Raw genomic sequence first — 21,831 nt, 5'->3', positions numbered from 1 at the left:
TCTAGATTGTGAGCTCTAACGAGAAGGGCCCTCCAATTCCTCCTGTATTGAATTGTATTGTCTTCCCCATATTGTAAAGCGTTGCACAAGCTGTTGGCGCTATATAAATCAAGTATAATAATAATATATATACATTAGTTTGAGCTGCACGATTAATCATTAAAAAATCTCAATTCACCCCCCTCACGATCTTAAAACAGCATGTCCTCGATTCTTACAGAGCCGTTCTCTGCTCGCTCACTCAGCTGTCAAATAAAAAAAAGAGCCTCCAGCAAATGTTTATCAACATTGTTAAGGCTGCTAGATCACTATAAGTCCCCGTTCACACTGGGGCGACCTGTGAGGCGACCTGGTCGCCTCACAGGTCGCCGTAGGTCGTCTTCCATAGGGAAGCTGCGGACCAGTTCTAATAGGAGCGACACAAGTCGCTCCGACTTAGAAAAAGGGTCCGGAGCTTCTTTGGGGCGACCATCATAGACTAAAATGTTATGAAGTCCGTGCCGGCTGCTCCAAGGTCGCGGCACGCTGCTCGCACCGCGACCTCTGAGGTCGCCCTGGGAAGTCGGATCGCCCCAGTGTGAACGGGGCCTTAACACAATACTTTATAATGTATCTTTTTGTTCTTTTAGATCAAAGGAATGAAAGTCCGTCTGTAAGTGAGGGCAGTTTAACCTATTTAAGGCCCCTTTCACACGGGCTTTCCGATCCAGTCCGCCTGTCAGTTTTTCAGGCGGTCCTGATCGAATTCCCCATACAGCCTATGGAGCAGCAGATGTCAGTCCGCTGACACCCGCTGCTATCCGATCCTGTCCGTGAAATCCGGACGGATGGAAACCCTATTTTCCATCCGTCTGGAGGATCGGATGAAAACAGACAGGCGGTTCCTTTTCATCTGATCTCCCATAGAGGAGAGTGGGGCTCTGACAGCTCCGTCTCCGCAAAGTAAGAGGAGACTGACCTGTCACCCGCCTGCTCAGCGGGGATCGGCAGATCGATCCCCGCTAAGCAAAACTGAGTCCGTCCGGCGCACCGCCCGTGTGAAAGGGGCCAAAGACTAAGCCTTTTTCTGACACTTGTTGCTTACAAGTTAAAATCAGTATTTTTTGCTAGAAAATTACTTAGAACCCCCAAACATTATATAACTATATATATATTTTTAGCAGAAACCCTAGAGAATAAAATGGTGATCATTGCAATCTTTTATGTATTTGTGCAGAAGTCTTTCAAACTGTTTTTTGGGAAAATATACTTTAATGAATTTAAAAAAAAAAAACTAAACAGTAAAGTTAGACCATTTTTTTGTATTATGTAAAAGATGTTACGCCGAGAATTGTGATAGAATCGTGATCTTTATTCTAAGCAAAAAAATTGTGATTCTCATTTTATCCAGAATCGTGCAGCTCTTGTATATGTACACAAATGTTATGCCTTTAATTTTAAACTGAATTGGTTGTTTTATAAGGTAAGGGTTTACATACTTTAAAATACTTGGCATATATTATGGGGTCTGCCATTTGTGACCACCTGAAACTGGTAGCTGCCTTTCTGTTTTGCTAACCCTTAAGCTTTTATACTTTTTAAATCTGTGTGAGGTGGCAGCATAATATCGAGGCAACAAGTAATTTTCAGGAGAACATGGCAGTGGAAACCTCCATATTTGGCATGTTAAAGGGCACTTGTACTTAGACTGTGGACATAAAACTATGTACATATTGTTAACAGACCCCTCTAGCTGCTAGTACTGTTAAGGGGTTCATTCTTAAAGATGACAACTAAGACTTTAAGCCAGTGATTCTTAACCTTTTTTATGCCCACACCCCTAGGAAATATTTCATTATTATTCATACCCCCTACAAATGACATTGCATTTGAGGATGAAGATGAGTATTTTTAAAATTATTAAACCACAAACTCAGCCGTGAACAAAATGAAAAACCGCACTGTTCACATGCTTTTTGTCAGATAATCCAGCTTGTTTAAAAACTGCAATTGGTTGCTGGGTCACTGATAAGAGCACATCAAGCCCAACCACATAAGACGCAAATGTTTCCCAAGACCACACACTAATATAGTGAATCACAAAATGGCTACTGCTGGCTCTCCACCCATCAGGAAAGCCCCTCTAACATGTTTTAGCTGTGTAGGGCTTAACCGAAGAGCCTCTACGATTAAGCCCTACACAAGTGAAACAAGTTAGTTATTTTCTGATTGCTGGAAAGCCAGGTGAAGATTATTTGTGCCGATTTCACAAAGATTTACCAGTGCAAAGAATGCATTAAGATAAAAAAAAAAAAACCTTCTTACTTTACAGCCACTTTAAGAAAAGTTCCAAATTGTAGGTATATGGACTCAAAGAGCCATTCTTTTGAAATATTCAGGTATCCAGCAGCAAAATATCGATAACATTTTCTGAGTGAAACAATATACATTTATGATATTGAGTGAAACCGCACACAATGATTTCTAGATGTTGCATTATGATTTTTAAAAGCAATTCTCTGACAATCAGTTACTTTAATTCTGTTCTTCTTTCTCCTTTCCTTAAATAAATAAGGAGACTATCTACACACCACAGTCATAAACTACCACTGGTTAAGGCATGCTGTCAGCTGGCTGAGTGATGACTCATCACTAAGGGACATGACCCACTGTAGCACACCCTGAAAGTCCATCTCGCACCCCAGGTTGGGAACCTCTGCTCCAAGCCATTCCCACTATTTTGCTGTGTTGTGTTAAAAGAGAAGTATGGATATTTATTTTAAATTGCAGAATCATACTCGCAGCATCTGTCCCCCACTGGTTCTAAGAATGAGAACCAAATGATCAAACACAGCTGATTGCTCTGTTCTCAGAGTTCTGAGCAGAGAGCTAGTGACTGTTGGTCACCTCTGTCTGCTCTGCGCCATTCACTCAATGGGCTGTGGAGGGGGCAGGAGCCGCTGGCTCAGGCTCTCAGTGGCTCACTGAGAGGCTGAGTAGGGTGTCGCTCTAGGCATGTGGGTGGATCCGGACCATATGGTCGCGATCTTTCCCAAGCCTGGACCAGCTCTGTGACGTCAGCTGACAGCGGGTCAAAGGAGTGCAGAACGTACTGCACTCCTGAGATCCACAGGAGAAGTATAGCCAAATAAACTTTGGCTGTACTTCTCCTTTAAGGCAGTCTATTTTTTTTAAATGGGCTTCTAACTTAATTATACAATAAAGGTTGCATTTTTGGCAATGCATATTTCACTTTGCTGCAACAGAAGTGAGTTTAGAAGATTAATGGCACAACAGTGCACATAACACACAATATAGTAGCGCAAAAGTGTGAACAGGTCCAATCAGTGGATCAGTCAGCTTCTGACCACTTAGAAACATCTGCTGACAGGCTTCCAAGATTTAGAAATTTTCAGTAAAGAGGAATGATGTGATTTGCCTGCCTCTGTTGAGAACAGGGGTAGGCAACCTTTTGAGCAATTAGTGTGCTGAAAAATTTTTTCAAAGCAGACAGTGCCAGCTACATAAAAACTTCACACAAAATGAATTTTTATCAAATGCTGTAAACCAGGGTTCTTCAAGCTATGGCCCTCCAGTTGTTCAGGAACTACAATTCCCATCATGTCTAGTCATGTCTGTGAAAGTCAGTGTTTCTCTGTCGCTCATTGACAGACGCAGTCCTCTTGATTAATATCAAATTGGGTTATACTTCCCTCTACAGGAGTAGGACACTAGGCAGAAGGAAAACGTTCTGGCCACACCTTAGGGGCAGTCCCAGAGGGTATATCCTCTCTCTCTCTGCTACAGGATGTTAGTTTTTTTCTGTCTAGTCAGGAGTAAGGACCTAAGTTCCTTGCTGGGATCTTTGGTCCTGGCAAGATTTTTTTTTTAGAAATTTTTTTTTTTTTTTTTTTAGGCAGCTTTTTTCTCCAGTGTTCCTGTGAGATCTTCAAGCAATTATGCTGGAGCTGGGCGACGGGCTGGATGTTGAGATCCAGTGGTCACCCCAGTCAGCCTACGAGCGCGTGCAGGCCCTAGCTCCGCGCTGGGTCGGCCGCGGCATAGTCCCACTGGACAGGGACTGGCCCTGCGAGTTAAACGTCTCGCCGGGACGCCGACTACCAGTTGGAAACTGAGTCGCGGCGTCCGTATTGGTCGACAGCCCCCCCACCTCGGTGGAGAGGGGTTCTGTCAGGAGTTGGCGCCCGCCTGTTCCAGTATGGTGAGTAAAATGTTCCCCCTCTCCCCCTGACGGGTTTGTGGGTGGACGCGGGCCCCTCCCTGGGATGATCGGACCCTCAGGATCCTGGGTCCCCCCTCTATCCTATAACAGGTGTCACAGATCCCCCTCTTGAGGGTGATTTGGTGAATAAGAACCAGGAGGCTTGGTTTGGGAGCTGACTATCGGAGTCACTGTATGAGTGGGCACTGTAAAGGGACATGACTGAAGTCAGTGGCTGGCATTACTGTTAGGATGGCCATGTAAGAGGGTGATATGATCCTACCTTATACATAAGGTTGCAATACAGGCCGATGCCTGTGCCTGGACTACCGCCATCCGCCGTCACCATCTTCCCGCAGGCCGCCATCCTCCCGCAGGCCGCACACCTCCCGCAGGCCGCACAGGCCGATGCCTGCCTTCCGCAGGCCGCACGATGTAGCAGGCCGCTGCCATCTTTCCACAGGGGCCGCCGCCATCCTCTCGCAGGTCGCGCGGGGCCACTATCTTGGCGTAGCCTCGTGTCTCCGGCATGGGAGCGGCCATTTTGGAGATGACAGCTACCTCGAGGAGTAGCATGGGAAGTGCCGGAAGGCGTGTAAAGGGGCGGAGCCGCCTCCTTTACCCGGGAAAACGATCCAAAAGACTTCCTGTCTGTAAGAGACAGTGCTGAGAGCAGGTTGATAGAAGCTTCTGTGCATCAGGTGGTGAGCCCTTGGGCGATAAGGGGAAGCCCTCCAAAGCCCCTTCAGGGGGTTTCAAAGGGCGCTGGTCGGGTAAACAAAAGTCCGGCTCAGCCAAACCTGTAGATAAGGTGGTTCTTTGTCCGAATCCATCCTTCCTTCCTAAAGTGGTTTCAGAGTTTCATCTGAATGAAGATATTGTGTTACCTTCCCTGTGTCCTAAGCCCAGTCATCCTCTGGAATTTGCGTTACATTCCTTGGATGTGGTTCGGGCAATCGGGGTATACTTGAAAACTACGGACTCGTTTCGTAAGACGGATTCACTTTTTGTGATCACGGATGGCCCCAAAAAGGGGTTGCCTGCATCTGCCGCGACTATCTCCAGATGGATCAGACAGACGGTGGTATAGGCTTATTCTATTAAGGGTCGGAATCCTCCGTTCCCTGTTAAGGCGCACTCCACTCGGGCGCTTAGTGCTTCCTGGGCCTTCCGCCATCAGGCGTCAGTGGTCCAGGTTTGCAAGGCGGCTACCTGGTAGTCGGTTCATACCTTTACAAAATTTTATAAAGTTGATGTGATGGCATCGTCTGATGCCTCTTTCGGCCCGCAAGGTTCTGCGGGCCGCAATTTGAGGAGACCGTTGGTCTACCTCGAGGGTTTTTTTCTGTTGGGTTTTCAGTTGAGTCTCATCCTTTGGTTTGATGAGCCTTTAAGACTTCTAGTCGGCACCGGTTGGGCCTTCTGGATTTAAATTTTGATTTCTGTTATCCCACCCCTCATTTGTGGCACTGTTTTGGGACGTCCCAATTTGATATTAATCAAGAGGACTGCGTCTGTCAATGAGCGACAGAGAAAAATGGATTTTTGTAAAATCTTACCGTAAAATCCTTTTCTCTTAAGCTCATTGACAGACGCAGTACCCGCCCCTCTACTTTTGAGTTGGGTTGGGTTAAATTCTCTGACACTGCTTTGTTACATAACTAACATCCTGTAGCAGAGAGAGAGAGGATATACCCTCTGGGACTGCCCCTAAGGTGTGGCCAGAACGTTTTCCTTCTGCCTAGTGTCCTACTCCTGTAGAGGGCAGTATATCCCAATTTGATATTAATCAAGAGGACTGCGTCTGTCAATGAGCTTAAGAGAAAAGGATTTTACGGTAAGATTTTACAAAAATCCATTTTTTACAATGCCTCATGGGAATTGTAGTTGCTGGAGAGCCGTACTTTGAGGTTTCCTGCTGTAAACTATTGGAATATTGCTATGCACCTTCCCACCTCAGAACATGAATATTGAGCTTTGCACTTTCCCACCTCAGATCACCTCAATTCCTGCACCCACAAATGTCAGATAAGTCAATTTTTGCACCTCCAGATCTCATATATGCCATAATAATGTACCTTCAAACCTCAGATCAGCCCAATTCCTGTACCTTCAAACCTCAGATCAGCCCAATTCCTCTACCTTCAAACCTTAGATCACCCCAATTCCTGCACCTTTGCCCCTCATGTCACCTCCAGTTCCTGCACCTTCCTCCCTCAGATGACCCCAATTATTTCATACCTCAGACCAACCCCATTCCTGCACCTTTGCCCCTCATGTCACCCCCAGTTCCTGCACTTTCATCCCTCACATCACCCCAACTCCTGCACCTTCACCCCTCAGATCACCCGGATTCCTACACCTTTAAACAAGAAATCACCCTAGTTCCTGCATCTTCAAACCTCAGAACACCCCAATTCCTGCACCATCACGCCTAACAGTCTCAATGTCTGCATCGTCAGATCTCCGATCACCCCAATTCCTGCACTTTCACACCTCAGATCACACTGATTCCTGCACCTTTACACAACAGATGCACCATTACATCTAACAGATTCTGCACCTCACCCCAATTCCTGCACCTTCAAACCTCAGATCAGCCCCAATTCCTGCACCATCACATCTCACATCACCTCAATTTCTGCACCATCACACCTCAGATCAGCCTGATTCCTGCACCTTCTCCCCTCTGATCAGCCTGATTCCTGCATCTTCATCCCTCAGATCACCCCGATTCCTGCACATTCATCCATTAGATCACCCCGATTCCTGCACCTTCACCCCTCCGATCACCCCAATTCCTGCACCTTCACCCCTCCGATCACCCCAATTCCTGCACCTTCACACCTCACATCACCCCAATTCCTGCACCTTCACACCTCACATCACCCCAATTCCTGCACCTTCACACCTCACATCACCCCGATTCCTGCACCTTCACACCTCACATCACCCCAATTCCTGCACCTTCACACCTCATATCACCCCAATTTCTGCACCTTCACACCTCACATAACCCCAATTTCTGCACCTTCACACCTCACATCACCCCAATTTCTGCACCTTCATACTACTCATCACCTCATTTCCTGCACCTTCACGCCTCAGATCAGCCCCAATACCTGCAGCATCACGTTTCACATCACCCCAATTCCTGCACCCATCACACCTAACCTCAGACTCCATTTCTGCGCCTTCACACCTCCAATCACCCCAATTCATGCACCTTAACCCCTCAGATCACCCCGATTCCTGCACCTTTAAACCTCAGCTTGCCCCTTTTCCTGCACCTCAAAACCTCAGCTCACCCCTATTCCTGCACCATCACATCTCCCTTTCTGTTTAAAAAAAATAAATAAATAAATGTATTATTATACAGGATTTATATAGCGCCAACAGTTTGTGCCGCACTTTACAAAATGAAGGCAGACATTACAGTTACAATACAGTATGGTGCAAGAGGAATCAGAGGGCCCATTTCTTTAGAGCTTACAATCTAAGAGGGAGGGTCAAGTGATACAAAAGGTAATAACTGTGAACTAATAGCAAAGCAGGATAGGCTTCTTTAAAGAGAAGGGTTTTCAGGGATTGTTTAAAGATGGATAGCTTAGGAGAAAGTCGGACAGATGGGTGTAGGGAGTTCCAAAAGGATGGGAGAAGCTCAGGAGAGGTCCTTGAGGCGAGCAGAGGAGGAGGTGACGAGGGAGCTAGAGAGCAGAGGATCTTGAAAGGACTGAAGAGAGCGGTTTGGTTGATATTTTGAGACCAGGTTAGTGATGTAGCTGGGGGCAGAGTTGTGAATGGCTTTGTAAATTATTTTTAGTACTTTGAATTTCATTCGTTGGGTGAGTCGAAGCCAGTGGAGGGATTGGCTGTGGGGTAGCAGACATTGAGCAGTTAGTAAGGTGGATGAGTCTGGCAGCAGCATTCATGATGGACAGAAAGAGGGAAAGCCTATGTAAAGGTAATCCAATGAGGAGGGAATTGCATTAGTCGAAGCTAGAAATTACCAGGGAGTGAATTAAAAGCTTTGTGGTGTCATTGGTTAAAAATGGGCGTTTTCTGGAGATGTTGCAGAGGGTGAGGCAGCATGATTTGGACAGGAATTAGATGTGGGCCTGAAAGGATAGTTCAGAGTCCATGGTTACCCCTAGCACCTTGGCATGTGTGGACGGACTGATAGTGGTGCCATTGATCTTGACAGAGAAGTCTGAGAAAGGGGCATATGGGGGAGGAAATGAAAGCTCTGTTTCAGATAGATTGAGCTTGAGGAAATGGTGTACCATTCAGTCAGATATGTCTGTTAGTAATAATGTGATACATGAGGAAGCTGATGGGGTAAGCTGAGGGGTAGAGAGATAGATCTGGGTATAGTCAGCAAAGAAATGATATTGAAAGCCATGGGAAGCTTATGGGGGGAACCAGGGAGAAGGTGTAGATCGAAAATAGGAGAAGTGCAAGGACGGAACCTTGGGGGACCCCAACAGTAAGAGGAATAGGAGAGAAGGAAGTAGAGTTGTGACACTGATGGTCCTGTGAGATAGGTAAGATTCGAGCCAACAGAGTACAGTCACAGAGACCAAGGAAATAGTTGTTTGAGGTGGAGGGGGTGGTCAATTCTGTCAAAGACAGCAGAGAAGTCCAAGAGTAATGGGTCATACACACTATAAGATTTTCTGAAGACTTTTTCCTTTAGACTTACCAAAACCATATAATATGAGGTCAAACCTAAACACTTTCAATTTGTATGCAATCAGGCAGGCCCTTGCACTACATAGAACAGGTAAATCTGAAGGAAATCAAACCACAAAAGTTGGATAGTGTGTATCCAGCTTAAGAGTACGGAATAGTGGCCGTTGGTTTTAGCTGTTAGTAGGTTGTTTTAGGAGAGCAGTTTCTGTGGAGTGTTGCGGGCAAAATACAGACTGAAGGGGATCAAGAAGGTTATTTTCAATTAGGTAGCAACTCAGCCAGTTGTAGACTAGACATTCAAGGGAGTAAGGAGATTGGTCTTAGGTGGTTAAGATTAGTGGGGTCCAGTGAGGCCTTTTTAGATATGGAGTTCACTAGTGCATGTTTTAGAGGCTTATGGAAAATGCCAATAGAGAGGTAGAGATAAGAGTGTAGGATAGAGACAGAGGGTGACTGCAGTATTTGCGAGGTAACAGGGTCCAGGGGAAAGCTAGTTAGGTAGCCATTAGAAAAAAGTTTAGTGACTTCCTCTATAGCAGCTTTGTTAAATGAGGGAAATTTAATTGTGCAAATGGACAAGGAGTGTAAGGTAAGGAAGATTTCTGTACAGTGGAGATCCCATCAAATTGTATTAATCTTATATTTGAAGTGATTGGCAATCTCCTGTGTAAGTTAATGGGTGGAGGTAATGATACCAGAATAGTACAAATCCCTCCTTAAATGCTAAAATGATTTTTGAAAATAAACACCCCAAGATGATCTCCATTTTTGACACTTTTATTTAAAGTACACTAGGCAGAAAAAGTCTGGCTACGCCTATGGGCAGTCCAAGGGGGTATATTCTTCCCCCTGCTATAGGTACTTTTTTTTTTTTTTGCTTAGTCAGGAGTAAGGACCTAGTTCCTTGCTGGGATCTCTGGTCCTTGCAATTTTTTTCTTTTTAGATAAAAAACATTTTTCTCCTGGATTTTTCCTGTGAGATCTACTATTAACTGCCAGACTGGGTGAGGGGCTGGATAATCTGCATCCAATGGTCACCACAGTCTGGCCAGCGAGCATGCGCAGACCTCAGCGCTAGGTCGGCCGCCACATAGCCCCACTGGATGGGACTGGCCTGCAAGTTAAACGCCTTGCGAGGTTGCATACGACCGGGTCTTGGCCAGAGTTGTAGCATTCCTCCTGGCCGACAGCCCCCCATTTAGATGGAGAGGCCTCTGTCTGGAGCGGTGCCCGCCTGGTTCCTACTATGGTGAGCAGATGTCCCGCCTCTCCCTCTGGAGGGTTTTGGTGGGGATGTGGGCCCCGCTTGGGACAATTGGACCCCTGGGTTCCCCTCCTTCCCCCAGGCACCCCCCTCACCAAATCCCTCATCCTGCCCCCCACGCTATGGCTGTTTGGATGGTCTGGCCACTTGCCTGGCATGGGGGCCAGCTAACTGGCAATGGGGGCCGTATGATTGACTGTGCAGGGGGGGTTTGTACCTGGTGCCCCCCCCTACCTACCCCCCCCCCCCCCCCGCCCTGCCTGAATCTGTCCTTGAGGCCTGGTCTCCCTCCATGGTCCCTGTAAACCTCATGGTACCACGTGTGGCAGCCATTCTATTGTAGCCTGTGTGTTTCTTTCCACGGCGGCCATGATTGTGTTGTCCGGCGTCCATTTTCTTGTGGTTTGCCATTGGAAATAGCGGCGGCAATGACAGTGGAACCCTGTGGGCGGCAATTTTGGTGGTGGGAGCCCCTCGTCATCCCCTGATATGCTGACTCCTGGATCAATTTACTCCCTGATCATAGCAGGTGTAGTGCAGATTCCCCTGGTGGCTGCAGGTGCCTGTTTCTGTGGGTGGTGAGTCTGGTGGGGTCCTCTCCCTCTCTGCTGAGTATCGCTTGGTGCTTTGTGCCTGGCAACCGGTTGGTGCTCAGCCAAAGGAAAGTTGACCGCACTCAGGAATTGATGAAGTAGAAGTGTTTTAATTCCTCATAAAAAATATAAATACAAATAGAGGAACACAGGAACATGCGACAGGTTGACACATTTCACGATACAAACGATCGCCTACTCATAAGCACCGGTTGGTGCTGCCATTGCGGTGGGGGTTGTCCCTTAGCAGTGTTTTACACTTTTTGTGGGGTCTTTCTGGTGACTCATGGAGTCCTTGGAGCCCGTTTCCCCACCCGATCCCCTCTCTGAGGCTGCGGGGCCCTCCGGGTCCCAACCATCTATCCATGCACTGACGGCGGTCCTGGAGTCCCTTGTGTCCCAGGTGAAGGTGGCTTGCGGGTGACGGGCTAGCAAAAAGCTCCCCCCGCCTTCCCCTGCCTCATCTATCTCATCAGATCCTTAATCTGTTTCGGCTACCGTGGGCGTAAGTCACCCCCTGCTGGGTCTGCAACTACGCGCCTGGAATCCTCTGATAGTGAGGATGATTCCTCCACGTCTGCGACCGCGCACGAAAAGGCGCTGGTGGATGCACTGTTTGTATCTGTGCATGAGACCCTGAAGATGGAGGATGCAGCTGAAGCTGCGGCGGAGGCGCAGGTGCCCTTTGGCACTCTCAAGCCATCTAAAGTGGCAAAGGTAATTCCTTTCTCTGCCTATTTTTCCCTGCCTATTTTGACAGAATTGTTGCCTGGCTGCACCCCCCCTCTCCTGTCCACATGGCTGCACCTCCCCCCCCTCCTGTCCACCTGGCAGCACCCCCCCCCTCCTGTCCACCTGGCTGCACCCCCCCCTCCTGTCCACCTGGCTGCACCCCCCCTCTCCTGTCCACCTGGCCTAGACCCTGTATGTCTAATACAGAGTACCTGTCACCTATATGCTATCACATAGGGGGCTATTGGTCCCCTTTGTAATGGCAATGAAAGTTGTGTAAAAAAAAAAAGATATATCAAATTTGTTTCAAACCTTTAAAGAGAAAGATAAAAAACAAACAATGTGATTGCCCTACACATGTTATGTATCACTGCGCACTCCAGAGTAAGAACAATAATTCTCTCAGAACTACTGCATAACACTAATCTGATGTCCTGTATTGGCTTCAGAAACATTGCCTATAAAAAAAATATAGGGACCTGAAGTTCTTCACCGTTTCATGGGAGCACACACGCAAAGCCCCTATAGGTCATCAGTTTAGAGTATTGCAGGAGTTCTGGTGCTAAAATTATTGAATTCATTTTGCTTTTTTTTTTTTTTTTTTTTTTTTGGGTAGCTGGTCTTGCCTAGGGCGCAAAATAGTCTAGCACCGGCCCTGGTTACTGGGCTACTTGGACCATCTCCTTCTGCAAGCAGAGTCTCCCTCTGCTTTGGTGGAGAACCTGACAATACGAACTCTGCAGGAGTTCAGCTGGATTCTGAATTTTCAGTCTGCTCTGGGTCTGGCCACAAAGCTGGACTATCTGGGCCTGACTCTGGACTCGGCCTTTAGCCAGAGTGCTCCTTCCTCTGGACAAACTCCAGAAATTTCAGGCTGCAATTCGCCTCCTGCTGTCCAACAAATGGTCATCCCTCCAGACTTGTGGGTGCTGGGCCTGATGGTGTCTACCTTCGAGGTGGTTTCGTTTGCATAGTTCCATATGAGGTTCCTGCAAAGGGACTCTGACCAAATGGGACAAGACACTGCAGTCTCTGGAAATCAGATCCGGCTGAGTCAGGGCACAAAGAAGTCCCTGATATGATGGCCTCAATCTCCGGCGCTTCGGCAGGGAAAATCCTTCCTCCCCTTGTATTTGACAGTGGTCACCACGGATGCCAGCCAGCGCTCCTGACTACGTCAATCTTGAACGAAAGAAAAAATTGGGTTTTTGACTTACCGTAAAATCACGGATATTCATTGACCGACACAGCACCCACCCCTCTGTGGAGTTATAATTCTCCTGACACTGCTTGTAACAAAACCGAGGGACTATAGCAGAGAGAGGGAGTATACCCCCTGTTACTGCCCATGGGTGTAGCCAGAATTCTTTTTCTGCCTAGTGTCCTACTCCTGTAGGGGCAGTATAACCCAATGGTTATGAATATAACGAGTTGTGTCCATCAATGAACATCAGTGAAATGGATTTTATGGTAAGTCAAAAATCCCATTTTCTCTTTCGTTCATTGACGGACACAGCTCTAGATCTTCTTTGACCCTTGGGTTATTCTGCTCTCCATAGGAGTAGGACACTAGGCGGAAAAAAGTTTTACTACGCCCATAGGGCAGTCCCAGAGGGTATACTCCCACTTCCTGCTCTAGCTCTTCAGCCTTTTTCTGCCTAGTCAGGAGTAAGGACCTAGTTCCTTGCTGGGATCTCTGGTCCTGGCATTTTTTCCTTTTTAAACTGAATTTTTTTTTCTTGGTGGCTTTTTCTTCTGCATCGAGGGTGTCGAAGCTGGCAGCTGTCTTGTTCCCCTTGGTGGTTTACGGAGATAGAGTGGGGCTTCGTACCTGCCAGTTTCCTTCCTAAGGTCATCTCTGGTTTACTTTTAAATAAAAGTATTGTGTTGCTTTCCTTGTGTTATAAGCCTAAGCACCCTGAAGAGATTGCCTTATGTTCTTTGGATGTGGTTCTGGCAATCGGGGTGTACCTGGTGGCGACCGAGTCGTTCCAAAAAATCGGATTTCCCTGTTTGTTTTTTCCACCATCTGTGTACCATTGCTGAGATTTCCCTTCACTTTCTGTCCCATAACCAAAGAGGAAGTGAGAGGAAATCCCTACAAGTTAAGTTAGCGCCTTGGAGACCCCCAGGTCACCACAACTAGTGTCTCCATTGGAATATTTCCCCTCTTCCCCTACTTTTCTGCGGACTGCCCAAAATTTGGGATTTTCTTTACTTTCACTGTAAATTATAATAGTGAACAGGACAAACAGAGAGGGTGAATCTCCCTAACAGGGGCACGGACAGCAAAAAAATGACACTCATTCTAATCCCTCTCCACTCTCTCCAAAACTAAAAAAAAAAGTTTTGCCTTTTATAATTTAAATGAGTAAATGTGCTGGTGTTGAGGTGGTTGTAACACAGAGTTTGCTAATAGATATGCACATGATGCAGTGCAGACAGGCCATTCACAGAGGGATAAAGAGGTGAACGGGTTAATGAACAGTGGAAGGATGGAGATGAAGGGGTTCTTGTGTGTTATAGGGGAAGTGAAGAATTTATATTGGTTCAATAATGAGACAGACTGAAGATCAGATGTATAAAAGGAGGGGTTAAAGGGTTTTTTAAAAAAATCCATGATGTGCTGTTGATCTATACCAGCGATCCGCGACTTATGAATGACTTATTCATTTGTTCCTCTTACCTCCCTTTCCTCCATTGTGAGGAAGGGGCAGAGGGCTAGTCCAATATAATGTACTACACTGTGTACATTTATGATCAATGTGGTTGAAGATCACACGGTACATAGCCGCTCTGGTTAGTTCTGTACACTGTGAACTGAGCCGCCTGATGAGAACTCAGTTCAGTTTTTAACATGCCCACTGGACACCCGAGTATGATTTCTGCAGTGCCATTTATAAACTCTACTGCAGAAGTAAGCGTCCACCACTTTGACGTTTGTAGACGTACCACAGTAGATAAAGTGGTTAAGAAATATGAAAGACCAGTTCAAACCTTTAAACATTTATACTAATTGACAATAATTAGGGATGCACCGAAATTTCGGCCGAAAATGAGCCTATCCCATTTCGGCCGTAAATAGGTTAAAAGTGCCAAAATGATTGGCCGCCGTGAGGAAGGAGGAGTACGCAGCGCAGGTTTGAAAGTCCCTGATTCTCCCGTCCGTAGGATAGGAGAATCAGTCTGTTCAATTAGGGGCCGGTAGCTGCAGCCGAGTGGGGCGTCTGTGACACCTCGTCTATCACACAGCCCAGCAGCGAGCAGTACTCACCCCTCCCAGACACGGACAGGAGAGGAGAAAGGCATGCAGCTCATCCTCCTCCCCCTCCCACCCCAGTTTTTCTGTCTGCCCGGGGCCGCCCACTCTCCTATCTCAGCGTATGTCTGTGCAGGACAGAGGGGGATGTGAGCGGGAAATATGAAGAACAGCAAGCAGCTACACATTCCAAGCCTCATGAATGATACCTGAGCCATCCAGCCTCTGCCTCGCCTTCGGACCTTGAATGAGTGAACACTGAGCACTGCATTTACACTTTTCATGACACATAACTATCCCTATCTCCCTCCTTTGTCTCCCCTATCTGCCCCCCCCCCCCCCCTCTGTTCTTCCAAGTTCCATTGAGCACTTTTGCAACCCATACATTGACTGCTTTTTTAATTGTTTGATCATTATGCTGAAGAAAAAAAAAAAAAAAGGAGCAGAGTGAGAGTAAGGAGATTGCATCCTTGGGATGTGGAGGGACGCTGAGGCAGTGGGGGGGTTAGCTGAGGCAGCTTACGTATGGAATTAGTATTATGCAGCATGAGGGGGTTAATATATTGCCACTGCTGGTCACTGATGCATTAGTGACTGACCAGTGGCAGTTAATTAACCCCTTTGTGCTGCATTAGTGCAACCAGTATCAGTGCAACCAGTGTTAATTAACACTGATACTGGTTGCACTAATGCAGCACAAAGGGGTTAATTAACTGCCACTGGTCGGTCACTAATGCATCAGTGACCAGCAGTGGCAATACATTAACCCCCTCATGCTGCATAATAGAAATGCCATTGGTGATTAAATTAACCTCTTGCCAACCCGTCACAGTACATATACTGTGACAGGGTGGCAGCGACAGGTGTACGTCGCTACCTGTTTTTGGTGTATGCCCCTGTTCTATCTGTTAAAATTATTTGGGGGAAAAAGTCATTTTCGGTTTCGGCTTTCGGCCAAGGGCATCCTGCTTTTTCGGTTTCGGCCCAGAATTTTCATTTCGGTGCATCCCTAACAATAATCATTATAGTTTCTCAATGTGAACCAGTTTGTTTATTTTACTTCAGATACGACTCGACCAAAACGAGATTATGAAGTAGATCGGAGAGATTATCACTTTGTCATTTCCCGGGAGCAGATGGAAAAGGATATTCAAGATCACAAATTTATAGAGGCAGGCCAATACAATAATCACCTGTATGGCACTAGTGTACAGTCTGTGCGAGAAGTGGCAGAAAGGGTAAGATTTTATTTTCTGTATTTCATGATGGGTGTGTTTTTGTTTTCTAACCAAACTGAACCTACTCCTTTTTTTTTTCTCAGGGAAAGCACTGCATACTTGATGTGTCTGGAAATGCAATTAAAAGATTACAGTTAGCCCAGTTATACCCAATTTCCATTTTCATCAAGCCTAAATCAGTGGAAAATATAATGTAAGTATTGAGTTGACTAACAATTCTGCTTTTTAGCTGGTTTGCTTTGCTAATCAAACATAGCTATATGCAGCTCTGTTGGAAATAGTGGCTAGGCCTCACAAGTTCGAAGTAAAACTTTTCAGAGAAATATTAAAAAAAAAAATAGAATCTTTCTTTATCTTATTTTGTGGGACACCAAGGAACCATATATAAATCCTTAATGGCAAAAAGACAGGAGTCATCCCCCCCACATACAGGGAGTGATTTAGTTCCTTCTCCAGTTTTTCCGGTTTAAAAAAAAAAGCCCTAAAATAAATGTGGTTGCATAAGTGTGCACACTCTCATAACTGGGGATGTAGCTGTATTCTGAATTAAGCAATCCCATTCAAACTCATGTTAACTAGGCGTCAGTACACACCTACCATCATTTAAAGTGACTCTGATTAACTTCAAATAACGTTCAGCTGTTCTAGTAGGTCTTTCCTGACATTTTCTTAGTCGCATTCTACAGCAAAATCCATGGTGCTCAAAGAGCTTCCAAAGCATCAGAGGGATCTCATTGTTAAAAGGTAAGGAGAAGGGTACAAAATAATTTCCAAGGCAATAGATATACCATGGAACACAGTGAAGACAGTCATCATCAAGTGGAGAACATATGGCACAACAGTGACGTTACCAAGAACTGGACGTCACCCCAAAATTGATGAAAAGACTAAAAGAAATCTGGTCAAGGAGGCTGCCAGGAGGCCTACAGCAACATTAAAGGAGCTGCAGAAATATCTGGCAAGTACTGGCTGTGTGGTACATGTGACAACAATCTCCCATAATCGTATGTCTTTGCTATGGGGTAGAAAGGCAAGACGGAAGCCTTTTCTCACGAATAAAAACATCCAAGCCCGGCTAAATGTTGCAAAAACACATTTGAAGTCTCTGAAAAGCATGTGGGAAAATGTGTTATGGTCTGATGAAACCAAGGTCTTTTTGGCCATAATTCAAAAAGGTATGTTGGGCGCAAAACTGCACTTCACCAAAAGAACAACACCATACCCACAGTGAAGCATGGTGGTGGCAGCATCATGTTTTGGGGTGGTTTTTCTTCAGCTGGAACAGGGGCCTTAGTCAAGGTAGAGGGAATTATGAACAGTTCCAAGTACCAGTCAATATTGGCACAAAACCTTCAGGCTTCTGCTAGAAAGCTGAACATGTAGAGGAACTTTTTATTTCAGCATGACATGACAACGACCCAAAGCATACATCCAAATCAACAAAAGAATGGCTTCACCAGAAGAAGATTAGAGCCAGCCAGAGCCCAGACCTGAATCCAATTGAAAATCTGAAGGGTGATCTGAAAAGGGCTGTGCACAGGAGATGCCCCTGCAATCTGACAGATTTGGAGTATTTTTGCAAAAAGATAGGGCAAATATTGCCAGATCAAGATGTGCCCTGCTGATACTCATACCCAAAAAGACTGAGTGCTGTAATAAAATCAAAAGGTCCTTCAAAAAAGTATTAGTTTAAGGGTGTGCACATGTATGCAACCATATTTTTTTATTTTTACTTCCCTCCACCTAAAAGATTTCAGTTTGTTGTTCAACTGAACTGTACAGTTTATAGGTCACATTAACCAGTTCACGACCACCTGCCGCATTTTTACTGCGGCAGGGTGGCTCGGGCAGGCAGAACGACGCAGGTCTACTTTGCTCACTCCCGGAGCTCTGGGGCACGCTCCCGCGTGGCCCAGGTCCCCGCGATGGTCTGATTCGGTACAGAACCGATCAGTCATCAGGTCCAGGCCAATGATTTTTGGCCTGGACCTGGTGATTGGTTCTGACCAATGACAGACCGACCTGTGCCTGTGTAATGTAAACACAGGCACAGGAAAAGGTCCTCTCTTCCCTCCTGGAGTCCTTTTGGATTGCAGCGCGAGAGAAGAGAGGATCAAACTGTGAGTACACCAACAGCACATATACACACACCTAGCTAGGCACATTTAACCCCCGAGTTAACCCCTACACCCCGTGTCACATTGCAAACTATATACAGTATATAGCGTTTTTGCTGATTTCTGCAATAGTGTGCCTTGTGACTTCATTTAGCGTTAGCGGCAGTTCGTTTTTGCCCCAAATAGGTTTAGGGTATCCGCCATCCCCCCCAAAAAAGATTTAACCCCCTGATCACCCCTTCATTGCCCTGTCACAGTGTCACTTTTATAGTGAACAGATCCTTTTTCTGATCACTATTAGTGTCACAGGTGACAGCGCAGATCCACGCCGCATAGTTAGAAATATAATTTAACCCCCTGATCACCCCCCAGTTAAACCCTACACCCCCTGTCACATTGCACACTATATACAGTATATAGCGGTTTGCTGATTTCTGTAATAGTGTGCCTTGTGACTTCATTTAGCATTAGAGACAGTCTCTGTCCAAAATAGGTTGCGGGTACCCGCCATCCCCCCCAATAAGGATTTAACCCCCTGATCACCCCCAGTTAACCCCTTTATTGCCCTGTCACAGTGTCACTTTTATAATGTACAGTTTTTTTCTAATCACTATTATTAGTGTCACAGGTGACAGTTATCGTTAATGCTAGTTTGCATCAGTCTAGGACAGCGCAGATCCCCGGCGCATAGTTAGAAATATAATTTAACCCTTTGATTACCAGTTACACACACATACATGCACTAAACACCTCCATTACTAGTATAGTATCTGAAAAGGATCATTATCTTTGATCTGATCAGAACTATACTAGTGTCCCCAATAGTTTAGGGTTCCCAAAACGCAGCGTTAGCAGGATCGGCCACGACACCTGCCAGCACCTGCGTTTAGCCCCTCCGCGCACCCGACCCAGGCAAGAGTAGTAATCAATAGATTACTGCCACTTCCAAAAACACATCACACAAAACCGCAGCGTTAGCAGAGTCAGGCCTGATTTCTGCTAGCACTAGCAGGTTTTTTTTTTTTTTTTTTTGTAGCTGTTCAAATAGTCCTCGACAACCAGGTGCTTTTTTGCCTGTGAGTCACACTAGGAACCTATAAATTAAGTGGCTAAAATGTCCAAACGGAGGTACACTAGTTAAAAGGCCTACAGGATACTGTCCATGTCAGATGAAAGTGATGGGGAAGCCTCACTGACAGAATCAGGGTCAGCATACGAACCTGTAGAGAGCAGTGACTCCCTGGCAGATAGCTCCAATGACGGAGGGGACCCTGCTAAGGTCAGGCGTACCCAACATCGTTCTGGAGTTGCTGAGGTGCAGAGATTGCAGGGTGCTCGTATGCAGCAGAGTGTCGTTACTAGTGCCAGGCAAACTTCTGGTGAACTGGCAAGCACCAGCAGCCTAGTACACCCTGGTCATAGACAAACCAGCACTGCAGTAACACTTGGTGATGTGGCGAGTCCCATAAGTGCAGTTCAAGCTGGTGCGGTGGCTAGCACTAGTAGTGGCCCGCAGCCACCGAGAATTCGAACACAGGCCCGTAGATCCCATAGTGTCCTGCCTGATGCGCTGGCATATCCTAACTGGCAGCCCACAGTTTCTACAGCGCCAGTACACCCCCCAGCCCCCCCCCCCCCGCCCCCTCCCTTCATTGCCCAACCCAGAATTCAGGTGGAAACAGCCAATTTTACTTCCCTTGACTTCTACGAGCTGTTTTTCACGGAAGATCTTTACAGATCTATTGTGGACCAAAGCAATTTATATGCTGGTCAATTCATCACCGCCAATCCAAATTCGTCCCTTGCTAGACCATTCGGCTGGAAACCTAGTTTAAAACTTTTCTGGGCCTATCCCTTAACATGGGCATAACTAAAAAGAGTGAACTGCGGTCATATTGGTCCACTAACCCAGTCCTCCATATGCGCACGTTCTCTGCATACATGGCTAGGGGGAGATACAAGCAAATTCTGCGGTTCATGCACTTCAGTGACAATGAACTCTTTCGTCCTCAGGGAGACCCTGGATATGATCGGCTTTACAAAATCCGGCCCCTCGTAAACTACTTCAATCAGCGGTTTGCAGCCCTTGTTTACTCCACAACAAGTTGCCTGCGTTGATGAGTCCCTGATTAAGTTTTCTGCCCGCCTTGCTTTCAAGCAGTTTCTCCCCAGCAAGCGTGCCAGATACGCGGTCAAGCTGTATAAGCTGTGTGACAGGGCCACAGGCTATACAGTTAGTTTTCTTGTTTACGAGGGTAAAGATAGCACTGAGGAGCCCCTCAACTGCCCAGACTACATTTGGAGCAGTGGCAAGATTTTGTGGGACTTGGTGTCACCCTTATTCGGAAAGGGATACCATTTGTACGTGGACAATTTTTATTCAAGCGTGCCACTTTTAAGTCACCTGCTCGAAATTCAAATTGGCGCATGTGGCACCGTGCGACCTAATCGCAGGGGCTTCCCCCAACGGCTTGTAGAATCCCATCTTAGTCGGGAGGAGAGAGCCTGCTTAAAAACTGACAAATTGCTTGCAGTGAAGTGGAGGGATACATGGAATGTTTTCGTTCTGTCCTCCCTTCACGCAGACAACGATGGTCCAAATTTTTACGGCAGCTGATGTTTTGGAGAAGCCCCTCTGTGTCCATGACTACAGCCTTAATATGGGAGGGGTGGACCTCAACGACCAGCTTTTGTCGCCATACATAGTTGCCCGTTAAGCCAGACACTGGTACAAAAAAGTGTCTGTTTATTTATTCCAATTGGCTTTGCTGAACTCTTTTGTGCTATACAAAGTGTCAGGACGAAGTGTATCCTTCCTACAATTCCAGGTTGAGATCATCAGTGCCTATCTGTATCCAGGAGGTGCTCCTGCCCAACTTCCCCTACCAGATGCAGTGACCCGGCTGCATGAGAGGCATTTTCCTTATGCCATCCCGAGTACCCCTACCCAAACATACCCCCAAAGAAGATGTCATGTCTGTAGGAAGCGCGGATTTAGGCGTGACACCCGCACTTATTGTCCCACCTGTCCTGGCCAACCTGGTCTCTGCATCGGGGAATGTTTAGAACGCTACCACACACTAGTGAGGTATTCGCATAGGGTACAGCACGGCACAGTCTAGGGCACACTTACACAGGGTCTCGAAAGATGTTCGATGGCTATCATTTTGAGAGACCCTAAGCTGGAACACAGTTAACTCTTACAGTTGAAGAAAAAAAAGTGTAAAAAAAAAAAAAGTTACAAAAAACGTTAAAAAAAGTTAGAAAACAAAAAAAACATAAAATGAAAAAGCCAAAAATAGTTGTCGTTTGAGGTATTTTTCTGTTCCTACTCTGCTCTTCTACTTCTATTTCTACTCTTTCTACTTTTACAGTTTTTCATTGGTAACCATTTTTTACTTTTCAGGTACCAATGTAATGTTTTATGTTTACTGTTCTATTAACCAGTTTGCCTTGCTTGTACACCCATCAGCTGCCACACTGATTTATTCTGACACAAACAGCGTTTCTGCTCAGCATATAAGGAACTTTATGATGGCAGCGCTGTAGGAGGTGATTTCACCACCCCAGTTAAAAAAAAAAAAAAAAATAGATGTACATGGCTGTCATCATGGATGCCCATCATTAGAGAAGTGGGTTGGATGTTTTGTGCAGCTAATGATGAGTATACTACACATTTTCTGGAGGAGATTTCTTCATCCACATCGATCAATGTGGATGAAGGAATCTGTTAGG

At 46.1% G+C, this 21,831-nt stretch overlaps 1 protein-coding gene across 23 annotated transcripts in view; it reads left to right on the top strand.

Moving 5' to 3' along the window:
- The window catches only part of DLG1 (discs large MAGUK scaffold protein 1), an 818,929-nt gene that overhangs the window by 768,004 nt on the left and 29,094 nt on the right, over positions 1–21,831 (top strand). For all 23 annotated transcript variants that reach the window (XM_082251441.1, XM_082251439.1, XM_082251438.1 and 20 more), the window contains 2 exons: positions 15,807–15,979; positions 16,063–16,172. In XM_082251441.1, coding sequence (XP_082107567.1) covers positions 15,807–15,979; positions 16,063–16,172 — 283 coding nt within the window. The remainder of the gene's footprint in view (positions 1–15,806; positions 15,980–16,062; positions 16,173–21,831) is intronic.

This window comes from Pelophylax lessonae, assembly GCF_965119305.1.
Source record: "Pelophylax lessonae genome assembly, chromosome: 3".
Lineage (NCBI taxonomy): Eukaryota > Metazoa > Chordata > Amphibia > Anura > Ranidae > Pelophylax > Pelophylax lessonae.
This window is presented reverse-complemented; position numbering and strand designations above follow the sequence as displayed.